Here is a 23,191-nt window from a genome sequence, read left to right on the forward strand (position 1 = left end):
CTTGGTTGCGACATATTCTAGAGTTTCTTTGATTCTTGGTTGCGACATATTCTAGAGTTTCTATGGGTTATGTGTGCGAAATGTTTTATGGTATCAATGGTTCTGGTGTGCGACATGTTGTATGGTTTCTATGGTTCTTGTGTGCGACATGTTGTATGGGTTCTATGATTCTTGGTTGCAACATATTCTCGAGTTTCTATGATTCTTGGTTGCGACATTTTCTACAGTTTCTATGAATCTTGGTTGCGACATTTTCTAGGGTTTCTATGATTCTTGGTTGCGACATGTTGTATGGTTTCTATGATTCTTGGTTGCGACATGTTGTATGGGTTATATGATTCTTGGTTGCCACATTTTTTCTAGGGTTTCTATGATTCTTGGTTGCGACTTGTTTTAGAGTTTCTATGATTCTTGGTTGCGACTTGTTCTAGAGTTTCTATGATTCTTGATTGCGACATTTTCTAGGGTTTCTATGGTTCTTGGTTGCGACATGTTGTATGGTTTCTATGATTCTTGGTTGCGACATGTTGTATGATTTCTATGATTCTTGGTCGCGATATTTTCTAGAGTTTCAAAGATTCTTGGTTGCGACATGTTGTATGGTTTCTATGATTCTTGGTTGCGACATGTTGTATGGGTTCTATGATTCTTGGTTGCAACATATTCTAGAGTTTCTATGAATCTTGGTTGCGACATTTTCTAGGGTTTCTATGATTCTTGGTTGCGAATTGTTCTAGAGTTTCTATGATTCTTGATTGCGACATGCTGTATGGTTTCTATGATTCTTGGTTGCGACATGTTGTATGGTTTCTATGATTCTTGGTTGCGACATGTTGTATGGTTTCTATGATTCTTGGTCGCGATATTTTCTAGAGTTTCAAAGATTCTTGGTTGCGACATGTTGTATGGTTTCTATGATTCTTGGTTGCGACATGTTGTATGGGTTCTATGATTCTTGGTTGCAACATATTCTAGGGTTTCTATGATTCTTGGTTGCGACATGTTGTATGGGTTCTATGATTCTTGGTTGCAACATATTCTAGGGTTTCTATGAATCTTGGTTGCGACATGTTGAATGGGTTATATGATTCTTGGTTGCAACATATTCTCGAGTTTCTATGATTCTTGGTTGCGACATTTTCTAGAGTTTCTATGATTCTTGGTTGCCACATATTCTAGAGTTTCTATGATTCTTGATTGCGACATGCTGTATGGTTTCTATGATTCTTGGTTGCGACATGTTGTATGGGTTATATGATTCTTGGTTGCAACATATTCTCGAGTTTCTATGATTCTTGGTTGCGACATTTTCTAGAGTTTCTATGATTCTTGGTTGCCACATATTCTAGAGTTTCTATGATTCTTGGTTGCGACATGTTGTATGGTTTCTATGATTCTTGGTTGCGACATATTCTAGAGTTTATATGATTTTTGGTTGCGACCTTTTCTAGGGTATCTATGGTTCTTGGTTGCGACATGTTGTATGGTTTCTATGATTCTTGGTTGCGACATATTGTATGGTTTCTATAACTCTTGGTTGCAACATATTCTAGAGTTTCTATGATTCTTGGTTGCGACATGTTGTATGATTTCTATGATTCTTGGTCGCGATATTTTCTAGAGTTTCAAAGATTCTTGGTTGCGACATGTTGTATGGTTTCTATGATTCTTGGTTGCGACATGTTGTATGGGTTCTATGATTCTTGGTTGCAACATATTCTAGAGTTTCTATGAATCTTGGTTGCGACATTTTCTAGGGTTTCTATGATTCTTGGTTGCGAATTGTTCTAGAGTTTCTATGATTCTTGATTGCGACATGCTGTATGGTTTCTATGATTCTTGGTTGCGACATGTTGTATGGTTTCTATGATTCTTGGTTGCGACATGTTGTATGGTTTCTATGATTCTTGGTCGCGATATTTTCTAGAGTTTCAAAGATTCTTGGTTGCGACATGTTGTATGGTTTCTATGATTCTTGGTTGCGACATGTTGTATGGGTTCTATGATTCTTGGTTGCAACATATTCTAGGGTTTCTATGATTCTTGGTTGCGACATGTTGTATGGGTTCTATGATTCTTGGTTGCAACATATTCTAGGGTTTCTATGAATCTTGGTTGCGACATGTTGAATGGGTTATATGATTCTTGGTTGCAACATATTCTCGAGTTTCTATGATTCTTGGTTGCGACATTTTCTAGAGTTTCTATGATTCTTGGTTGCCACATATTCTAGAGTTTCTATGATTCTTGATTGCGACATGCTGTATGGTTTCTATGATTCTTGGTTGCGACATGTTGTATGGGTTATATGATTCTTGGTTGCAACATATTCTCGAGTTTCTATGATTCTTGGTTGCGACATTTTCTAGAGTTTCTATGATTCTTGGTTGCCACATATTCTAGAGTTTCTATGATTCTTGGTTGCGACATGTTGTATGGTTTCTATGATTCTTGGTTGCGACATATTCTAGAGTTTATATGATTTTTGGTTGCGACCTTTTCTAGGGTATCTATGGTTCTTGGTTGCGACATGTTGTATGGTTTCTATGATTCTTGGTTGCAACATATTGTATGGTTTCTATGGATTATGTGTGCGACATGTTGTATGGTTCCTATGGGTAATGTGTGCGACATGCTGTATGGTTTCTATGACTTTTGGTTGTGACATGTTGTATGGTTTCTATGATTCTTGGTTGCAACATTTTCTAGAGTTTCTATGGTTCTTGGTTGCGACATGTTGTATGGTTTCTATGATTCTTGGTTGCAACATTTTCTAGAGTTTCTTTGATTCTTGGTTGCGACATATTCTAGAGTTTCAATGATACTTGGTTGCGACATGTTGTATGGTTTCTATGAATCTTGGTTGCGACATGTTGTATGGTTTCTATGATTCTTGGTTGCAACATATTCTAGAGTTTCTATGATTCTTGGTTGCGCCATATTCTAGAGTTTCTATGATTCTTGGTTGTGACATGTTGTATGGTTTCTATGAATCTTGGTTGCGACATGTTGTATGGTTTCTATGAATCTTGGTTGCGACTTGTACTAGGGTTTCTTTAATTCTTGGTTGTGACATATTCTATGGTTTCTATTTGAGTCTTGGGTGATATAATTATGTTTTGTGGTTTCTATGGTTCTGGTGTGCGACATATTCTACGTTTTTTTAACTTTCTATGGTGTGCAATATATTTTGGTGTTTCTATGGTTTTGGATAATTTCGTGTTGCGTCATTTTATATAATTTGTGTCTGTTTCCCCTTGTTGATGTATACCTATGCTAACAAAGCAGGCTGCCTCTTCTGAGATATGTTTACCGTGCTATGTTAAAAACTACTTGTGCACTAACTAAGATATTATTCGAATTTAAAATGAAATAGTATATTGAACCTGTTTCACCCTAAACTTTTGTTTTAACTTCTTCTATAATGCAATCTCATTAAAATCATATCGTGACGTTCACTTCATTTCATTCCTTAATTGTCTATAATGTCAAATTTTGTACATTAATATAGATCGTTGGGCAATTACATTTTGCTTAGATGTATCATTAAATGTATAAATCATCATCCGCCTTTTGTGTTCAAAACATCTTATGAACAAATAGGTGTGATTGCAGGCGCCATAAGATCTTTGTCATTTTACAAGTTATATTGCTGCAAACTATGAAAAGAATGAAGACAAATTTGGGTTAAGATCACAATGCATTGATCATAATAAATTGTACCAGGTGCTCAAAGTCCCATTGAAAACATACGTTCCAGCACGAGGAAAAATATCATTTTGAACTATTGTAGAAAATATTTAAACTTTGACCCACGCACACTCAAAAGTGTCATTGGATGTATGTCATTTCATTTGGTTTTAGTAACAATAAGAAAGATAGCCGCTAAATTAAACAATATTCCAATATTTAAGGTACACAAGTAGTAAAAAAATAACGACAATCGTAAAAGATTTCAACAAATCAGATAATCCAGTAAAACAATTGTTCAGTATCAGAGATATTAATCGCAAAAGAATAAACATTTTCTCCAAATTGTTTAGGCTAATTGGAAACACATGTTAGAAGACACAGCTTTACGTTGACAATTATCTATACATTAACAATGTTTCTTATGTGGAAGGAGATTGACCTGGAAACGAGTATGTCTGTACCAGGAAATAGTAGCCGTAGCCGTACATTAGTTCAAATCAATTGCTGAGTTTGTTTAACTTTAAAGCGTTATTTTGTCAGACTGGCTACTTACAACTATATTTCATTGACACTTCACTTTGTGAAAGCATCCAAGAGCGTTTAAGTTATTAAGATATTTTTCTTATCAAAAAGTCACGTTCGATGCTAATTATTTAACACCGAATTTTTGTTGTTGTTGTTGGTGGTGTTTTTGTGTGTGTTTTTTTAAAAGCATTCCTTTAAAATAAATGAAAGCCAGCTGCGACATTGTCAGGCGTAGGATTTGAACAGAAACAATTCATTGACACTTATACAAAAACGTTTTATGTCATATATTATAATCATCATATTCATTTTAATATAAAAAGGTGTTTTGTAATGATTATAATGGGTGACATTTGATTGATTGACATAAAATATACGACAGCTTTCACTGCTATTTTTACATGACAAATACAACATCGTACTTTGATTGATTCGGCATGCTCGTTTGACAATACTACAAATCGACAAACATCAAATGTGTCAATATATCAAATATACGACGATTAATTACCCATGCATAGTATTCCATTGATTTCAAGCCCCTATTTGAACTGAAATAAAATGAAATTTTGATCATTCTGAAAACATCAGCGTTTTAATTCACAACTCATTTGTATCGCACATTACAGTTGTTTTTCTTATTGCATTAAAGTTAGATACTAGACAACTATATTAAATAAGCATGTATATTAAGGCTCTCTTTGCCTAACAACACTTGAAATACCATATCTTTCTTTTATAAAATTAACTTAACAAACACAGCATCTTCACCATGAAAACACAAGACAGTTTCCAGATGGTGGAATTTCCGGAAGTAGAGGACGGAAAGGTTCTCCGAGGCTATCAGATGGGCCGACCGGCCCTCGTCCGGAAAGGCGGCCAGTACCGCATCTCTTACAGAGGTAACTTTTAAATTCATATACATCATTTCATAGCTAGCCACTCGAAGTAGTTTATTCTTTATTTCTTTAAAAAATTGGGGATAAATTCAAGTTGTTGGAATGTTTTCCCCCATTTTTAAGTTAATATGCTACATTATATTTCGTAAATATATTGATTTTGTCCCTCATTTACTTACAACTTTATGCTGGCTTCGCTCTTCATTTGACGTGTATTTTGACACAATTAAATACAGTAACATGTACTAAATAAAGTGTTGATTGACATGCATCATAACGTAGTCTGTGGTACTCACAAGTAAAAAACCAATCAATTTAAAAACCGTTTATTTCATCAAAATTAATAATGGGAACATTGTAGAATTGATAAAGACATAAAATGACTAAATAGACTAGTAAAGACATTAAATCTTTGAACAATTTTATTTTGTTGAATGATAGATATTTTCTGCACCTTTTTCATATATTATTTCTATCTTTTTGCATTTATGTAATCTTAACAATAATTGATCCTTCCTTTGAAGATGTTAACATTAAGGATATAAATTTGATGGGAACATGGACAAAACGATGTATCTAATGATAAATCTACTGTTCAAAATATGTGCATTAATTGTATTTTGCTTTCTTCAGACTGCCATGTGGCAGTTATTTTATATAACAAATCAAAATGAGAGTTTATATTTCGTATAACATGGCATTTTGCTTGTTCATAACGAAAAGACCCTTTTAACCGGTTTTATTTTTTTGCAGGAATGGGCCAGAAAGGAAAGCGCTTCTTCGGAGACCTTTATCAGTCGTTGATCGACATGAAATGGCGTTACGTGATCATCATCTTTTGCGGGCTTTTCCTCTTCGTGTACCTGATGTTCGCCATCCTGTGGTGGCTCATGGCCTACACGCACGGGGATTTCGAGCACTTCGGGGACCCAAACTGGGTACCGTGTATCAACCTCATGCGAAACTTCGCAGACGCACTTTTGTTCTCCATCGAAACACAGACAACCATCGGCTATGGAACCATCTGGCCAGATGCGAACTGTATGGGGACCCTCCCGTTGGTGTATTTGCAAGTAACTGTTGGTTTTATTCTTGAGACTATTCTACTTGGCTTCATGTTGGTGAAAGTTGCACGCCCAAAGAATAGGAGAAAGACATTGGTTTACAGCAGTGTAGCAACAGTTGTGAAGGAAGAGGGTGAGCTAGTTCTACAAGTAAGACTTGGTGATTTGAGGAAATCCCATTTAGTTGACACAAAAGCTTATGGTATCTTTATCAAAGACAAAGTGACTGACGAAGGGGTCCACTTCCCCCTTTACCAGCATCATATGGAGTTTACAGCCAACAAAATGGATGATAGGGTGTTTCTGATCTGGCCCCTTGTTCTTAATCACAAAATTAATGAAGACAGTCCGCTGTATGACATGAAACCGGAGGACATTCTTCATTCAAACAATTTTGAAATAGTGGTTATTTTAGAAGGAACTATCGAATCCACTGGAGAAATATGCCAAGCAAGAACGTCGTACACATCAAAAGACATATTGTGGGGTTACAGGTTTGAAAACATCGTAGAATTTGACCACGAACATGGGAAATGGCGGGCAAATTTCAAACTGTTTGATGATGTAATAGCAAGTGCCACACCAAAATGCAGCGGTAGTCAACTTGACTATCTAACAAAGGGCGGGAGAACAACTTTTGAGCGACAAAACAGCGTTGGGAAACCCACTTTGAGGAAAGCCTATTCGCACAAAGAGTCTCTCAACACAAATCTGGTAGAGGACAAGGAAGAAGCAAGCAGTCTGGTGAAGAGTCTTAAGGAAAGCCTAAAGGAGGACAGGTTTTGAAGGTAAAGTCTATTTTATATTCTTTGTTCAGCAGTATTTTTTCCAATATTTGTATTTGGTCATTACAACGATCACCATTATTGCGAAATCAATGATGTCGCCTGTCATTTGCCGATTCAAACAATATAAACGAACGCCTGAAGCGATGATAAGACAGAAAAATAAACAAGTTAACTTACATTAAGTGAGCAAAACACATGCATACATTCAAAATGACAATTCATTTTGTCACTTGTCTATTTATCTGATGACAAAATCATTGTTTATGAAAGTACAGTTCACACATATCCATAGAGTTCAAAGGTTACTTAATCATAAAGTTGCAGTAAAAATGACTCAGTCTAGTCATCTTTATGGCTTTATCCATCAGTCACATTACATAACTGACCGCCTATATATGACCAGTGCTATATGAGTAGTAGCCAGTGTGTTTTATTTGTGTTCGGTTAAGGAAGCTAGGGTGTTTGTGTAATCGGATCGGATATTTTCTGTGGTAATATCTATAGTACGTTCAAATATTTTAACCTTAATTTTAAACCTTTCTACATTTTATCATTGAATGTAATGATAGAAGACTTTTGATCAGTTTTAACTCAAACACGCATGATAAGAACTAATTGCTTTGCACACCGAAGCCGCGGGAACCAAAGAAAATATATCCCATGGATAAACCTTGGAGGAAGCGAGAAGATCTGGAATATTGGACGCAAACAAGAGTAGATCCCGCATTGTGTCCGTTTCTGCAATTGTAGATAAAGAAGGAATTGTAGAAAACGACACAATGTAGGTTTTTGCTTGCATCGTCGAAAAAGAAGAAATAGGAGCAGAAAGAAAAAAGAAATATCGGAACCGCTTTGGAAAAGGCAATGTTTGGAAATACATTCACCCAAGAATAGGGGAAGGACAAAGGAATTTGGAAAAGAGGACCATTATGTGGTTTCAGGCGTTCAAAGCAATTGTACCGAAATATATTGAATGTAAGAATAGGAAATATTTTTTAAAAAATAATGCGACTCTTTATCGTGTAAGATATCAACGGTATTTACTTTCTCTTTCAGATCTCAATCATTTGTGATGTGCAGCAGCCGCTGACGGGGATATGGCCAGCATCCTTTCTTTTAGAAATGTGTAAATGAACATATTGTGTCTGTATTAAAATGTAAATATGTGTTACTTTGATACAAATAAAAACAAATAATAGAAGGAAGCAGTTTCGTTATTTTGTCTTTTGAAGACCCTGATCAAACAGTAAAACAATGTATATGACTGAAATAAATAAACCGTATTTTTGGGATATATTTTATTGTGCAAACGACGTGTAATACATTTAAAACAAAAATAAAGCAATGTCATGTTCCAAATTAATGATCAGCGTGCTTGTAAACTTTAAAGATGGATAGTCTATGCATAGCTCGATCCAGTCACTGTACGTAAACTAATACCGAGGCCTACATAACAAACAACTTACAACTTTTATAGCATTATTGCACTTAAAAATCTGCTTTTCTGAGTAAGCATTTAAACTGAGACTAAAGACGTCAGTAAATATGAGCCAAAATTGATAAAATTGAAATTGAGCCAACATATTTTTTTATTCCTTTGTATGAACAGACTTCTATAACATGTATAAATCAACAACGTCCATATTAAACAATTGTAATAACTGATATAACACAGAACTGATATATATTAACCGACTTCAGACCAAAACAAGTATACATTCCATCGGACATATGTGACAAAGCTTAGCTCCATAGCAAATCATCGATGGTACAAGTTGCATATGTTCATCAGAATTAGATTTTCTCATAATGGTTATAAATCAGGAAATAGATTGCAGAGTCGCATCTTCCAACAGTAGTAAAATACTCATACTCGTAAGAAAGCGATTTAAGAGTTCGCTGCATTAAACAAATGAACAGTAGCATGGGGTGAACAAATACAATAACACATTAACAACATGTCAACAAAACAACGCCACACGTCCTGTTCAAACCTGCGTTTGTCTTTACAAAAACCGATTGAGAATAAAATATTGATATATGTAAAAAGCGATGTAAATCAAATTCAAGAACAACAATGTTCATGTGTATACGACATAACTATGGCCAAATACGCGTCAGTAACAGAGAAGACGTTTATTGTTCCCTGAAATTTCTTGTCAGACTGGCCATGACTTCTGTACTTTTCTGCGCACACATCTGGGCAATACGCTGTTCACCTTCAACGCGCGGACGGACGGACAGCGTGCGGAACAATTCTCCCTCTATGTCAAAGGTTCCGACAAGTCTAAAAATATAGCCTCAAATGTATGTAAAAACACTATGAATATATTCGTATTACAAATGATACTAAAGTCTCGCTACTGTGCTAAATGGCCAGATCCATCAGTCAATGTATTTCTTATACGTGTAAGATACGTCTAATTATTGACAATTATTGCTCTAATACTGGTATAGGAGATTATTGATAGGCAAATTAAATTGAATATAGCAGAATCAAGATTGGTGAAAAATACGTCAAAGAGAAGTAAAATAGATTAAAACGCATTAATTGTCTGTGTGTCATTGTTAAAGTATGCATTCCGAACTATCATTTATCACTTTATGAAGCGTCTGATCAATTAACCGCATAAAACAGATAGTAGCAAAACACATTATGCCATTCTTTGAAACCTTCGTGTGTTAAAGCACTCACCTTATCCACTGTCCCCGGGTTATCTTATTGATCTGCCTATCCTGGAAATACAGTGTTCTGGGTGTACGCAACCGAAGACGCGCAAGGAATATATATATGAATTGCTGTGAATGTTGTATAAAAGCATAAACTAGTTTTCATTTTGGGTGACGCTGAAAAATTGCGAGTGAACACCAAAAGTTAAATTTCACGAGTTGCGAAGTCACGGGTGAAATATTCCCTTTTGGTACTCACGAGGTGAAATACATTGCGATCTTACACAGAAGCAAACATTTTTTTTTTCTTTTCATTATATGCCTAAAAATGATATAAAAAGACATTTAATAGTTGATTTTTTAAAGAAAATCCCGCAAAATGTTATGCAAATGTAACGTTATTTCGGAAACGACGTCGTTGAAATTGTCCCTGTGCGCGCTGACGTTTGATTTGGAATTGAGAGCCGGATAAAAATTAAAAAAAAGTGATAAAAATATCAAAATGTTAATTCACTGTTTGAAACGGTGAAAAAACATTTTTATTTCACTGATTAAACTTTATAAGCCACCGGAAAACATATAATAAATTTAAATAATTTAAAAAAATCTAAACCTTATTTTAAATATAAGCTTCAACTCATCATTTTGCTCGTTCCCACCATTAATCATCGGGCCGATTGTTCAGACCTTTGTTAAAGTGAACAATGTTGTTAACGTCATCGTTGTTAACTTTAAATCTTGACTACTTTGTAATTGTCGTGGATATACTTGCGCTCTGCAGTAATTCGAACAATATATGAGACAACTGTTTAAGTTGTACTTGTTTTATTCAATTTAATATTTGAGCACATTATCAGCTATATTACATTTTAAAGGTAGCGACGATGCCGTTCACAATTGTGTTAATCTTAACAAAGGTTCTAAATAATGGGCCCACTACTATGTGTCATTGTAAAACGAATAAGCAGATATACCACTCGTAAACTTTATTAAAAACGCCTTTGTTGAACTTATACGGGTAATGCAATATTGACATGAAACTAATGAATTCATACATTTTCTTATAGTTATCAAATCTCAAATCATGTAACCAAACGGCAAAACTTTAGTGAAAATGATCGAAAAGGGCAAAGCGTGTCAATATAAATTCATAGAAAGCTGTAAAGCGTCGAAGAACGGTGAGGCTCAAGGTTTGGAATAACGATAAAAATGCTCTGTGCACCAAGTACAGTAACTGCCATGGTATTTTTTCTATTGTCGGTTAATAAAAAATAGTACAATCCCGATTTGCCGATGGCCTGTGCGTATAAAGAGACAATAAACGTCGTTTTTGATGAATCGATGAGTTCAGATCAATATCTGAACAGACACTTATTTGTTCGCAGGTATAGGTGATCAGTTAACGGTAAGTTAAAGATCAATTTGTATCTAATGACCAAATATATCAATGCAAGAAACGTTTAAAAACACCTTTGCAAACATGATGAGGACAAACGTTTTATAGTCTTTAATGGCCAGTTCCCTTTTTTGCGGTAACTTGACAAATTACGTTGCCACGAAATCAACGTATCATTATACACATAAATCATTGGCTGAACAGAAACTTACAATTTCGTAGAACACACATTTTAAAGCAGCTTTCTTCTCATCCCTGACTAGGAACTCCCTACAATTTCCTTTACCACGAGCAATTGCTGAGTCAAGGAAACCTGTAAGAAACATCCCCATTACACTATTATATAAAACGAACTATAAAAGATAGCACCAAGCAGGCAAAGTCGCCTTAAGAAACCTTTTCCTGACAGATTTCAGTCAAGGTATTTCAATATTGGATGCTTTGTCATTTGATTTAGTCTGAAAAGGATAATAACATTATCTTTTATATAACTCCTTTTTAACTTGTATGTGGGCTTCTTTGTACAATACTTACCGAAAACCTCAAACACAATTTGTACGTTATCTTTATATTTGCTCCAGCGTCTAACACCAGCCACGTCGGCAGTTAGAAAGTGTGTAGACCTCTCAAAGTCGGACGACTTACTTGGAGTAGCAGTTTTGGCCTGGTTACAAATAAACAAATAAATGAGCTGCCAGTGACATGAAATACAACCATTGAAGTATAATCCTCAATTTACACGTAAAACACTCGAAATATGGTAGCAACTATCAAAAAGAACAGAACTGTAAAGACCTCAGTTTTTGATGGACCGATATGTTTTGGGTGCTCTAGTGTAGCTTCGAAAGAAGAATCCCATTCGTCGTGCTGTACACTGGACCCTAAAGTTGAAACACAATGATTATTATTTTATATATATATATATATATATATATATATATATATATATATATTTATATATATATATATATATATATATATATATATATATTATTACAAGTACTAGCATCTAAAATAAAACACCTTTTGATAATGTTATGCTGTGAAATGTTAATAAAACACTTCAATGCGCAAAAATCATGTTCATGTATATATTATCTATATACAAATAAGACTTACCTTGTGTAAAATGTCGTGCCTGGGATTTATAATTGTTCACGTTCCTCTGAGAATTTGCGGCGTAAGTTTGCACAGAATCAGATATTCTGTTTTGCTGGGTGTTGTTTTGCGGGGCTTTGTTTCTGTCATTATCAATACCTGAAGTAAATCGCTGTTGACTTGTTTGCGGTTGTGGGTCTGCCCTAGGTGGACCCGGCATTCTAAAAAAGTTTAAATAATCGTGTAATAATGTTTCAAAATCACATATGTGGTCGTTACAAAAACTGATGTGATATATTTATAAAAATGTACTTAAAATATCAAGATATAAATACTAGTAACAATAATGAAAGCGAAAATTATGTATTTCAGTTTACCCTCCCCTTCTTGAATTTGATCCACCTGTCGGGTATGGCTGATTTCTTCCATTGACGTTCTGAGCAAAACTACCGAAAGTCTGTTGGTACGCCGGAATCTGGTTTCCTACAAAAGATAACAGGAAACTATAAGATAGATAAATTAAAAAAGACTCCCCCATGCCTGTCTCACTCTAATCCACGACATTGGTGTTTGGAAGAAATGAAGCGGATCATGTATGTTGTTTCGATAAAGCGAACATTTCACCCTTGTTTCGAGAAGATCCTTCAAGGCCGGATGGGTTGGGAACAGGGAAGGTATGGAGTGAATCTATGGCTCGAATCTTTGATCTTGACTGTGACATTGAGCCTGAACGCCTGGGTTGTGGATTTTCATGTCTTGTAAATGTGATAAACATTATATCAAAGGTTCGTGAAATTCCTTCATGGAGTTAATGAAATATGGAGCGGACATGAAATCTATGACTCGAGCCTTTGACATTTAAAAAATAAATCAAAGGGGTAAAGATAGGGAGCAAACACGAACGTGTGAAAGACAGACGGAGGGACGGACGGACATGCGAGCTAAACCAACATATTTTCGCCTGAATAGCATGTAGGGAGAAATAATGAACAGACAGGAATGCATACTCCGCAGCGACTTTGTCTCGGACAAAATATGATTGCAAGCTTTCTTAGCATATAATAGATGCGAACTAGTAATTTCTTAAATAAGCTGAAGGAATTAATTTTTTAAGGCATTTATTGCATAATTGTCATGAATTCATTTATAACGATTGGGACATGTGTGCTTGTTTACCGTGGGCAGCTCCTCTCCCGGACATCGCGTTACCTCTTGACATCTGCTGTCCGAACCCTCCTACCGGCATCAAACCTTAATTGAGAAAACAACATGGATACAGTTTCAGATGGAATTATTATTCCATATATACATCTGTACTTTATTTGAAACCCATATTAAATGATTGGTATTAAACTGTGTACTCGAACCTGGAGGATGAGCTGTTGCTGATCCACTTGATCCCGGCACAACCGTTGGAGACTTGGAAATCATCGCCTGACGGGGTCTCTTCCGATGGTTGAATATTGGTGCAGGTGTGCCTCGGGAATACTTCCATATGGATGTAAATTGAATCATAAATAACCAGTATGCTTTTTTCACGAAGAAACATAGACTAAACTAAAAAAATATGTATTCCTAAATGATCCTATTTTTGGGGTCCGATGTCAACGGGCATCAGAAAAATATTCTACTACAAATGCAGTATAAATTGAGTTAAACTTTTTACAATCCCCAAAATGAAATATAAAGTTTAATCGTATTTGAATTGTCTAACGTGATTGACAAGTGTATACTGTAATTTTTGAAACGTTTAGATTAAACTGCTACCACCTTATTTTTTTACAAACGGTATTCAAAACATGAAAAAGCTAGCCGTTGTCTGAGACGGTTTTTGGAGGTCTTGTAGGACAGTAGGATTTGAGTAAGACCATTCATGCAAGGTTGCATGTATAGAAATGACTCGTTTTATATGAGGTATTTATATAATATAACATTATCATTGATAGAAATATACGATATTAATATTTTTAGAATAGATGTGTGGTAAAGTCAATCAATGTTTCAAAACAAAGAGCAAACAATGCATTACGTACGTTGTTATTCATAGACATAGCTATTTTTCTTCTGCTTCACTCCTTCATATATTTCACGGCTAAGTATGTTGAATATGATTTATGCGTATATTGCCCGCAACAGTTGCACCGAATCGTTTTCTTTATATTCCTAGACAAAATATAAACAGCAATGCAGTAATAATATAATACCGCTTTTCTCAAAACTCAAACAACTTTTTAAAAAGTGAACACTATTTGTATCCAGCTAATGAAAACAAGTGAAGGTTTAACCTTAAACATTGACAGCAACGTTAACAACTTCACATGAAAAATAAAAGATATTTCAGATGAGAAACTCAGAAAGTAAAAAAACAAGTCTCTAAAGAAACGAAAAACGGCAAAGTAAAAAGTAGCCGTTCCAGAGAAGTTACATTCGAATTTCGAATACATGGTTGGGTGCCATGGATTCACTACGGTGGGAAATGATCAACCATGCATAGCTTAAACCCACATCAGCGCTCATTCCTATAAAGGTTAAAGTTGTGTTCCTGTTTCATCACATCAGACATGCGACAAGAAACATAGAAATTCAGGTACCGTCGATCCTTGACTAAAGTATTCACCAACGAGAAGAACCGGGGGACAACATTGAATACTAGCCAATCCTTGGAAAAAGTGACCACTTAGTGCTCAATATTCAATACAGCTGCAACAATGAAACCAAAAACACAACACTTTTCAAGCAAAAACGACAACGCTATCAACGGGACTACTTAAAAGTGAGAAAGGAACTCAACAAGGTAAAATGGGGTGAATTTTTACATTACGATCTTGAGACGTTATGAAAAAAACAACACCAAAACAATTTAAACATACTCTTGACCCTGGATACAATACACACGCTACAAAAGCACACATACATATACAATGTATGAAGGTTACACGAGGGAAGGGAATAGAGGGTTTGGTAAACTAAGAAAGGCAACTTGTTATTTAATGTCCGAATATGAAGAGCATTGCAGACCATACCAACAAAAAAAACTCCTGTTCTGGAACTACCAAAACAAGTATATCAGTATACAACCATTACGAAACTCAGTGACAAACTAACAGAAACAGACGATGGCATAAGATGAAAAGAACATCAGTCTCACCGATGATGCAGGCGATAGAATAAAGTGGAACAATCCGATAGGTTAAACTTTAATTGGCTGCTGCAATATTACAAAAATAGTTAAGCACTCGAAACATGCAACTGGTCGAACACTTGGCTATAACGGTCGAAATAAATCGTGTGACTGACAGATAGTTACTGAAAGGAAAATAAAAGCACTTAAAAAATGAACAAATAAAAGAAAATATTTTCGACAAGCAATTTTATGGAACGTCAAATCTATGTAAAGTTATTATCTTAAATATTTGAAGGGGTGGGGGTTCTATTACCACTTATCGTGGCCTCGCAGAAAACAGGCACTGGCTTCTAACCAGGAAACGGACTAAACGTTGTTTCACATCAGCTTTAAGCTGTCTTCACAGTCGAGTTCAACTAATTTAGTATTAGACTTCTTCAAATCAATGGAAGATCTTTTTCAAATTATATAGCGAGTGCTCTAAATCAGTTGTTGCCTTCATTGCATTACAATTGCTATGAATAAATAAATGCGTTGCCTTCAACAACAGCTTTATTTCAATTAACCGGAGGGCAACAAATGATTTGAAGATAAAATTGTACTTATCCGTAATTGATTTGCGGCTAGCTCTATTTCCATAATTGAGCTATTTTTTATGTCATCTATTTTTTATTCAGTTTTCAAGTGCATAAAGTCGGCTTAATATAAAACCATACCATTATGTATACACAATAAAGGAATAAAGAGAGCTTCAATTGAATTAATGGCAGCATCAACTGACTGTATGCTCTCCAAATCATTTGAGCTATTCAACTGAGTTGATTTGGAGATGTATTCTATTGAAAAAAAAATGGAGATTAATCTAATTAAGGTGAAGCTTTTCATTTATTATTTGGACCTCTCTTCAAGAAGCTTTCCATATAATTGAACTATTAACAAATATGTCAGTCTATGTAGATATTGCGTTCCATATATATACAATAAACATGTGTGATACATGAAAAAGTAAAGAAAGTCAACAAAAACCTTGGCACCGTAATGAAGATCTACTATTTCGTGGCAAAGGATATGTTCCTTAAGCTGAACTAGGCTTCAACCGGGCCACATTTGTATTATAGGCTTCAGCAGTACGATCGCCAAGATTGAGAAAATCAAATGTATTGAATTTGTCCAGTCAAAGAGCTATCAGTATAATACAATCATTAGACCATCAGAACTCCCTGTATCATAAACAGCAACTAGGCATACCAAGCCTTGAATGAGCTTAAGTATTTCAAGGCTTTGAACCATGGAATGATAGCCAAGGTCAGCCCAAATCCACCAAGTAAAATTCGAATCAAGTGCACCATCTATGACTTAACAATCAAATCATCGTATTCATTTGCGCCATATGTTGAACACAACTGGGAAGGCGGGCTCATACCAGGGAAAAGCATACATACATGTACAGTTTGTATTGGTTTCACATCACACAGTCAATTACATCGTAGCTTTATATTAAGCTCAGAAGAACGACACGTTCGCAAGCGAAATTATGTGATTAGTTGAAACTGACTGTACCAAGCCGCCGTTGAGACGATACAAATTGGCTGTCTTTTTGATGTGAAATGGCATGCGATTTGATTGACGAGCACGTTTTGATAACTTTATGTGCAAGTAGTTGTACAAACATACAAATTCATGCATACTATAAATCATATTTACAAAAGAACTCCACCACAAATATCTGACACGCGAAAACATTCTCTAACAATCAACAAACGCAGGTGAATATATATATATATGTAGTTTAGTTAAAAGGTAACACTGATTAAATTAATGTAGCACTGTGGGTGAAGAATGCACGACATACATGTAGTACAGATTAAACTTTCCCTTTGAAAACAGACTTGACAATACATGAGTAAAAGGCCGTGACAAATTCAACCACCAGTTAAAATGCAATAAATTGAATAATGCTTAAGCAAATTAACTAACAAAAAGTACCATTTCTCAACAAATTATTGGATTTTTTAATAAGAAAACAAGACAAAACAATACACAAGGGAAAACTATAAGAGAGCCAAAGAAGCAAAGTCTATATAGGGCTCAACTGATCCCATTAAACTCAAACTCTTGTGAACAATGCAATAAAAACATTTCATTTAAAATTTGACGCCAAAAGTCACTTATTTTACTTATTGTCCTCCTATGTGAAGATTAGCAAAGAACAGTAACTTCCGCTCTTCATTAAAAAGGTACGAAAGTAAATTTACCAAAAATGGCCGCTGATGCCGACATAGTCAGAATAACGTATAAAGAACTAGAAACAGTTTCTAGTTCAGTTGCAGCTGAACAACACGAGATTAAAGAGTTCAATTCAAAAGATGGTATTTTAGTTTAATTTGTTTATCACATAATATTTTCATCAGTTAACTTAAGGACGAAACGTTCACCAGTTTCAGTTTTGTTTTTGCTAAGTCTACATTATTTTTCACGTTCTAAGCAATCAAACGGACTTGACGTTCGATCTAAAATTTTATAAAAATAGTATTTTCTGTTATATAGACTCTTAAATATTTTAGGTTTTTGGTCACATTTTAAAAATTATTCAAACAGCTTGGTGAAAGCACAGTTACTCACAGTGGCTTGATGACAAAGGCTCATTAAAGTCACAATAAATAATTTCAACTAGCCAAAATTATATTTTATACATACTTGAAAATGTATATTATCAATATTATACATTGCCATAAACATAAAATGATATTTGAAAAAAAAATAAAAAATACCCTATACTGTAATATGAAACAAGTGAAGAATGTTTGCCCTGCGAAAACTTAAACAAAGACCAATTCTCGTTGAAAATTATAACTTCTTCATAAGCTACAAACAAAATACTTGGCTCATAGATGCAGTGGCCCGTTATATACACGTTAAAACCGGTATTCTTGTCAAGAGAAACACACCAAAATGCATAAAAAAAAACAACGAATTATCACAAGCGCTAGCCAGACATTGTTCTGTCAATATGACATAGTACCCGGCTCGCCTTAATCAATTAGGGAAAGTGGCCGAAGGGCGGGAACCACCGGAACACTCAACTCTTTTCCGATGGTTCCCATCCTTCGGCCGCTTTCGCTATTATGAGCTACCATATTCGAGCGATTGGTCCCTAGGGTGATCTCTTGGACTGAGAACCATAAAAAAATTAGTGTTAGTACTCTATGATACACATTATAAACAAATAATCCAATTCTGGTCGTTTATTTTTACATATTAAATATTTAATAATTTCATACAATCTTTATCATTTACAAGTTATGAAGGTTAGCGGATTTCGGATTGAGACATATGTATGGAAACGAGCTCAGATCTACAAGATTTTTTCAATAAAACAACTGTATACGTCGCATGCATGTTCGGAAGAAAGTTATCTCCAAGGTGCAATCGCTCAACAAGCACAAACTAGACGCGTGTTCGCAATTTTCTTTAATAACTGCCAAGAATACCGTTTATATACCGACTCACAGATCTTCGCCTGTACTTTTGAGTATGCACAAGGGCCAAACCTGGCATATGCTTTTTGGCTCTATGCGCGGACGGGTACCAGTCACGAGGTAAACATATCCCCGGTTCCCGTTCGTGCGTAAAGTTGAAAAGCGCATGCCAGGTCCGGCCGTTGAGCATGATCAAAATTACTGGCGAAGATCTGTGAGTCAGTCATTTTGTTCCCTAAACGCCACAAGTCAACTGATTCATACCAATGTAAAATATATTCTTCAACTGTAAACTCCACAATATTTAACACTGCTTTGTTAAATAAAACTTCATTCTCTTTTCAAACTTCATTTAATTATTTTCATTCTCGACAGGTTATTGTTTACGACACACCATACGAAAGCTTTACAACTTTTCATTCTCGAAAAGTTATCGTTTATGACTCACTGTCAACAAACATGGTGGCCGATGGTAGCAGATGACTTGAAATGTTTTCTATGCGTCCTAAAACCCAAAACATAGATTTAAAAAAAAATCTCGAGTTTTTCACGGATTTTTTTGCCAGCGCTTTTAACCGTTATTATAACCAGTCATTTACAGTATAAAGCTTATTAAAATTAACGCCAAAAGCGACATCATATCAATGGTATTAAGTTATTTTGTCGAATTTCAAAATACTTTCAGAAAGCGCTGAGGGTGAATTATCTCTCTCTGATCTTTTCACCAATATTGTATATTTCACTTTTATTATTGGGTGTGATCTCCCTCAACGAGCAATACTCTCATGCTTGAAATAATTATTTTAATGAAATCATATTTCTGACTGTTTTACTCTTTTTGATATAGTGAAATATTGAGTGTTGAATGTTGTTGTGTTTTTTTCAAATAAACTTTGATTATGTCAAAAGTAAAATATATGTTAGTAAAATCCTATTACTAACACCAAAAGCAGCGAATATTGACAATAGTCAACTAATGTACTATAGTTCAACTCAATATGAAAAAAAAAATGTGACACTATGAGAAAATTCAAGATAAAATAAATGAAACTTGAGCAAAAAGCTTTGAAAGTTTACATGTTTTGCCTTCTTCACACCTTTTTGTTATTAATAAATATTGTTTTGCAATTTATTTTACAGAAAACAATTCAAAGAAGAAAGAAGACCAAAAGAAACGTCCTGAAGTTGGGTTGTACAAACCTCCCCACAAATGCAAGCCTGAAACTGTACAAGGTAAATAACCAATACAGTAAAACTGCGATCGCTCGAGGACGCCGGGAACCGAGACAAATCCTCGAGGGAACCGATGTTTCGAACAACCCATGTTTCATTTTTCCAGTCTGTTATGAAATATCTTGTATCAGTGTATTTTAAGTTTGAAGTCGTCAAACCGACTGTTTACTAAGACACCGATTATGTGTTGTGTTGTGGAAATCGCTCATATGTTCAAAGGCTGCCGTATACTAAATGTAAAAAGTAAAAGAAATAACAATAAATGGTTAAATAGAAATGTTTATTTTTACAAAATGCTTCATTAACCTCTCATAATTATCTTCTTAACTACTAACGGCCATGCGTATACAGTGGTTTTTCACACCTTAACTTTCAACTGTCATTGCAATTTTTACAACTTGTGAAAACTTTTACACCTAGCGATTTCTTGTTAATTTTGGAAGACGTGTTTGGGAAAATGTGTGAAAATTATGACCTCGAGGGAGCCATAGGGTTTTGTGCATGATTTATGTACTTGGGACCAAATATTGTGCTCGAATCCTCAAATTATTTAGGTTTCAATGCAGCTTAGGTATATTTTATATGAAAATAGAAGGAAAAATGTTCGGGACCAAGCCCCGACCTCCGAGCTCCGACCTCGAGGGACCGCCAGTTCTCGAACGACCGCTTGTTCGAACGACCGCAGTTTTACTGTATATGGTAGGGGACAAACAAAACCAACTTTTGCTTTCAATAATATGGCATTTATATTTATGATTCCTTTTGGTGTGTAAACTTTCCATTAATTGTAAAGAAATCTGCACTGAAACAAAATTAAATTCTTGATTATAAAATACAGTATTTTAAAATTGTGTCATTTTATCATATTCAAGGAGAGAGAGATGGTGGTGGCAAGAAGTCTGGAGGAACGAGAGAGAACTGGGAGGAGGAGCTGCTGGCATCACCGACTGACAACTCCTCCAAGGAAAGCAGCGAAGACAGAGAGGTAATGGGGCATTGGAAAATTGTCTCTTTATTGATACGTGTAGTAATGGTTGAAGTTAGGTTTCTGGTGTAATGATTAATATCATTTATTAACTATTCCTTCAGAATGTGTTGTTAAATTTTTAATACCTTCTGAAAGTCCCATCCCTTAATAATGTATGTAACATTGAAGAGTTAGTTATTCATTGCATAGACCATGATGTCAGCTATGTCAACATGCATTACGACTTGCAATTAAGCTAGGTATAACAATTCCTGGTAACAATATTCTAAAATCTTCACCTCATGTATAAAGAAAAAAGAAAAATATAGTTTTCATGCAGATTTGTTCTTTTTTGTCTTTCATGGTTCACAATTTGATCTGGTTTCTTCTTGTTACTTGTAAGTGAGTGCTATAGTTGTTATGGTTCAGTTAGAGCATCAAGTAAACAGTAATGCAATTGCTTCTTACAGGTGAGAGATGCAGCACAGAAAAAACCTGGCAGGAGAAGCGAGGAAGGTAAAAAGAGGGTGAAGAAACCAGAAATGCAGAGGTATGTCCCTAAAGGAAGACTCCTAGAACAACAGGATACCAGCAGAGAGGGTTCTGTAGAACCAGATACACAGATCTCAATGCAAACATCTGTCTCAAATTCTAAACCAGTCTCTAGTCCAGGTCAGACGTCGAGTTCAAACTCACCGTCACCGAGAAAGATTGATATGAAAACTTTTCAAGTCACAGTTGTTAATGATAAACTTGGTGGTGCAAATCGAGATATTGAGTCTCCAGAGAAAACAATTGTCGACAATATTCTTAATTCAAGTCCAGATGATGTTGAAAGATTTAAAGGTAAAGGGCAGAATTCACAGGCAAGAGGTCGTGGCCAGAAATTCAATCAAAAGCCAAATAGACAAAATGAAGGGAAAAGTGCTAGGAATCCAAGACAAAATCAGCATGAGCCTAGAAAAACAAGAGATGATCCAAGCAAAAACAAGAATAAAGATGATTTAAGTAAGAAAGATATAAAAAGAGATCAAGATTTATACATTGTACCATCAAGACCGAGTACGATTGGTCAGGAGGCGGACAGGAAGGACACTGCACCGGTCGGCAGGGAAAACAATGAACAAAAGGTACATGAACATGGTAACGCGCCTCCACAAGTAGTGAGTGTGGTGAATGAAGAGAAAAGGTTCACTAAGACCCCAAACAAGAACAAGTCTCGGTCTTATGACAAGTTGAACAAAGCAGAGAGGTGGGGGGAGGAGGAGGAGGGATATTTTCCAGACCCACAAAACCTTGGAACCATGGTGTTTGAACGCAGTAGAAGTTCAGAACAGCTCAACCTCTCAGGTTGGTGATCTTGTTAAAACGCTACATTTTTGTCTATGTTATAAATCATTATATATTATAATACCAGTATTTCTTACCATTCCATAAAAAAAATATTATGATAAACATAAACTTTGTTATTCATCATTTTTTAAAATCAGAATGTTTACAACTTAACATACATGTAGATAACTATCTGTTACACAATGTTTACACCATCTCCTATATGATATCTGCAAATCCCAATACATATTCCACTGTCTGCCACCTCCAACACAATATCTGCAATACATATTCCACTGTCTGCCACCTGCAACACAATATCTGCAATACATATTCCTCAGTCTGTTTTCACCAATACAATATCTGCATTACATATTCCACTGTCTGCCACCTGCAACACAATATCTGCAATACATATTCCTCAGTCTGTTTTCACCAATACAATATCTGCATTACATATTCCACTGTCTGCCACCTGCAACACAATATCTGCAATACATATTTCTCAGTCTGTTTTCACCAATACAATATCTGCAATACATATATTCCACTGTCTGCCACCTGCAACACAATATCTGCAATACATATTCCTCAGTCTGTTTTCTCCAAAACAATATCTGCATTACATATTCCACTGCCTGTCATTTCCAATACAATATCTGCAATAAATATTCTACTGTCTGTTATCTTCAACATAACATCTGCATTACATTTTCCTCAGTCTGTTTTCTCCAATTTAATATTTGCATTATATATCCTACAGGTCGAAACACAGGGAAACCCCCTATGCCAAGGAGTACTTCTGGAGGTTTTGGAGCGGGGAGGGGTCAGCGGAAATATGGGGGGCTCAGGAAGAGAACAGATAGCTTCAGCAGCGACATCAGTGGTGGTAGGTCAGATGGAAGTGTAGCTTATTCTGGATA

The 23,191-nt window shown here is 35.4% G+C and overlaps 3 protein-coding genes across 3 annotated transcripts in view; 2 read left to right on the top strand and 1 right to left on the bottom strand.

The window, feature by feature from the left end:
- The first annotated feature begins 4,816 nt into the window (after positions 1 to 4,816).
- On the top strand, positions 4,817 to 8,137 carry LOC128232932 (G protein-activated inward rectifier potassium channel 4-like). Its single transcript, XM_052946733.1, has 3 exons — positions 4,817 to 5,120; positions 5,871 to 6,969; positions 8,026 to 8,137. Exons 1-2 carry the CDS (start codon positions 4,991 to 4,993, stop codon positions 6,965 to 6,967), a joined length of 1,227 nt encoding a protein of 408 aa, XP_052802693.1. The 5' UTR covers positions 4,817 to 4,990; the 3' UTR covers positions 6,968 to 6,969; positions 8,026 to 8,137.
- A 414-nt stretch (positions 8,138 to 8,551) lies between these two features.
- Positions 8,552 to 17,269, bottom strand: LOC128230950 (spermatogenesis-associated protein 22-like). The gene is made up of 11 exons (XM_052943377.1): positions 17,244 to 17,269; positions 14,167 to 14,296; positions 13,501 to 13,621; positions 13,310 to 13,384; positions 12,511 to 12,616; positions 12,155 to 12,354; positions 11,831 to 11,916; positions 11,570 to 11,699; positions 11,248 to 11,348; positions 9,665 to 9,705; positions 8,552 to 9,256 (listed from the first exon to the last, which is right to left on the bottom strand). The coding sequence occupies exons 2-11, from the start codon at positions 14,182 to 14,184 to the stop codon at positions 9,106 to 9,108; spliced, it is 1,029 nt and encodes a 342-aa protein (XP_052799337.1). The 5' UTR covers positions 14,185 to 14,296; positions 17,244 to 17,269; the 3' UTR covers positions 8,552 to 9,105.
- A 238-nt stretch (positions 17,270 to 17,507) lies between these two features.
- The window catches only part of LOC128230951 (telomerase-binding protein EST1A-like), a 28,699-nt gene continuing 23,015 nt past the window's right edge, over positions 17,508 to 23,191 (top strand). Inside the window, exons 1-5 of the mRNA XM_052943378.1 lie at positions 17,508 to 17,626; positions 19,877 to 19,969; positions 20,842 to 20,954; positions 21,407 to 22,286; positions 23,032 to 23,157. Coding sequence (XP_052799338.1) covers positions 17,518 to 17,626; positions 19,877 to 19,969; positions 20,842 to 20,954; positions 21,407 to 22,286; positions 23,032 to 23,157 — 1,321 coding nt within the window. The 5' untranslated portion in view covers positions 17,508 to 17,517. The remainder of the gene's footprint in view (positions 17,627 to 19,876; positions 19,970 to 20,841; positions 20,955 to 21,406; positions 22,287 to 23,031; positions 23,158 to 23,191) is intronic.

The sequence above is a fragment of the Mya arenaria genome, chromosome 4, assembly GCF_026914265.1.
Source record: "Mya arenaria isolate MELC-2E11 chromosome 4, ASM2691426v1".
NCBI classification, from domain to species: domain Eukaryota; kingdom Metazoa; phylum Mollusca; class Bivalvia; order Myida; family Myidae; genus Mya; species Mya arenaria.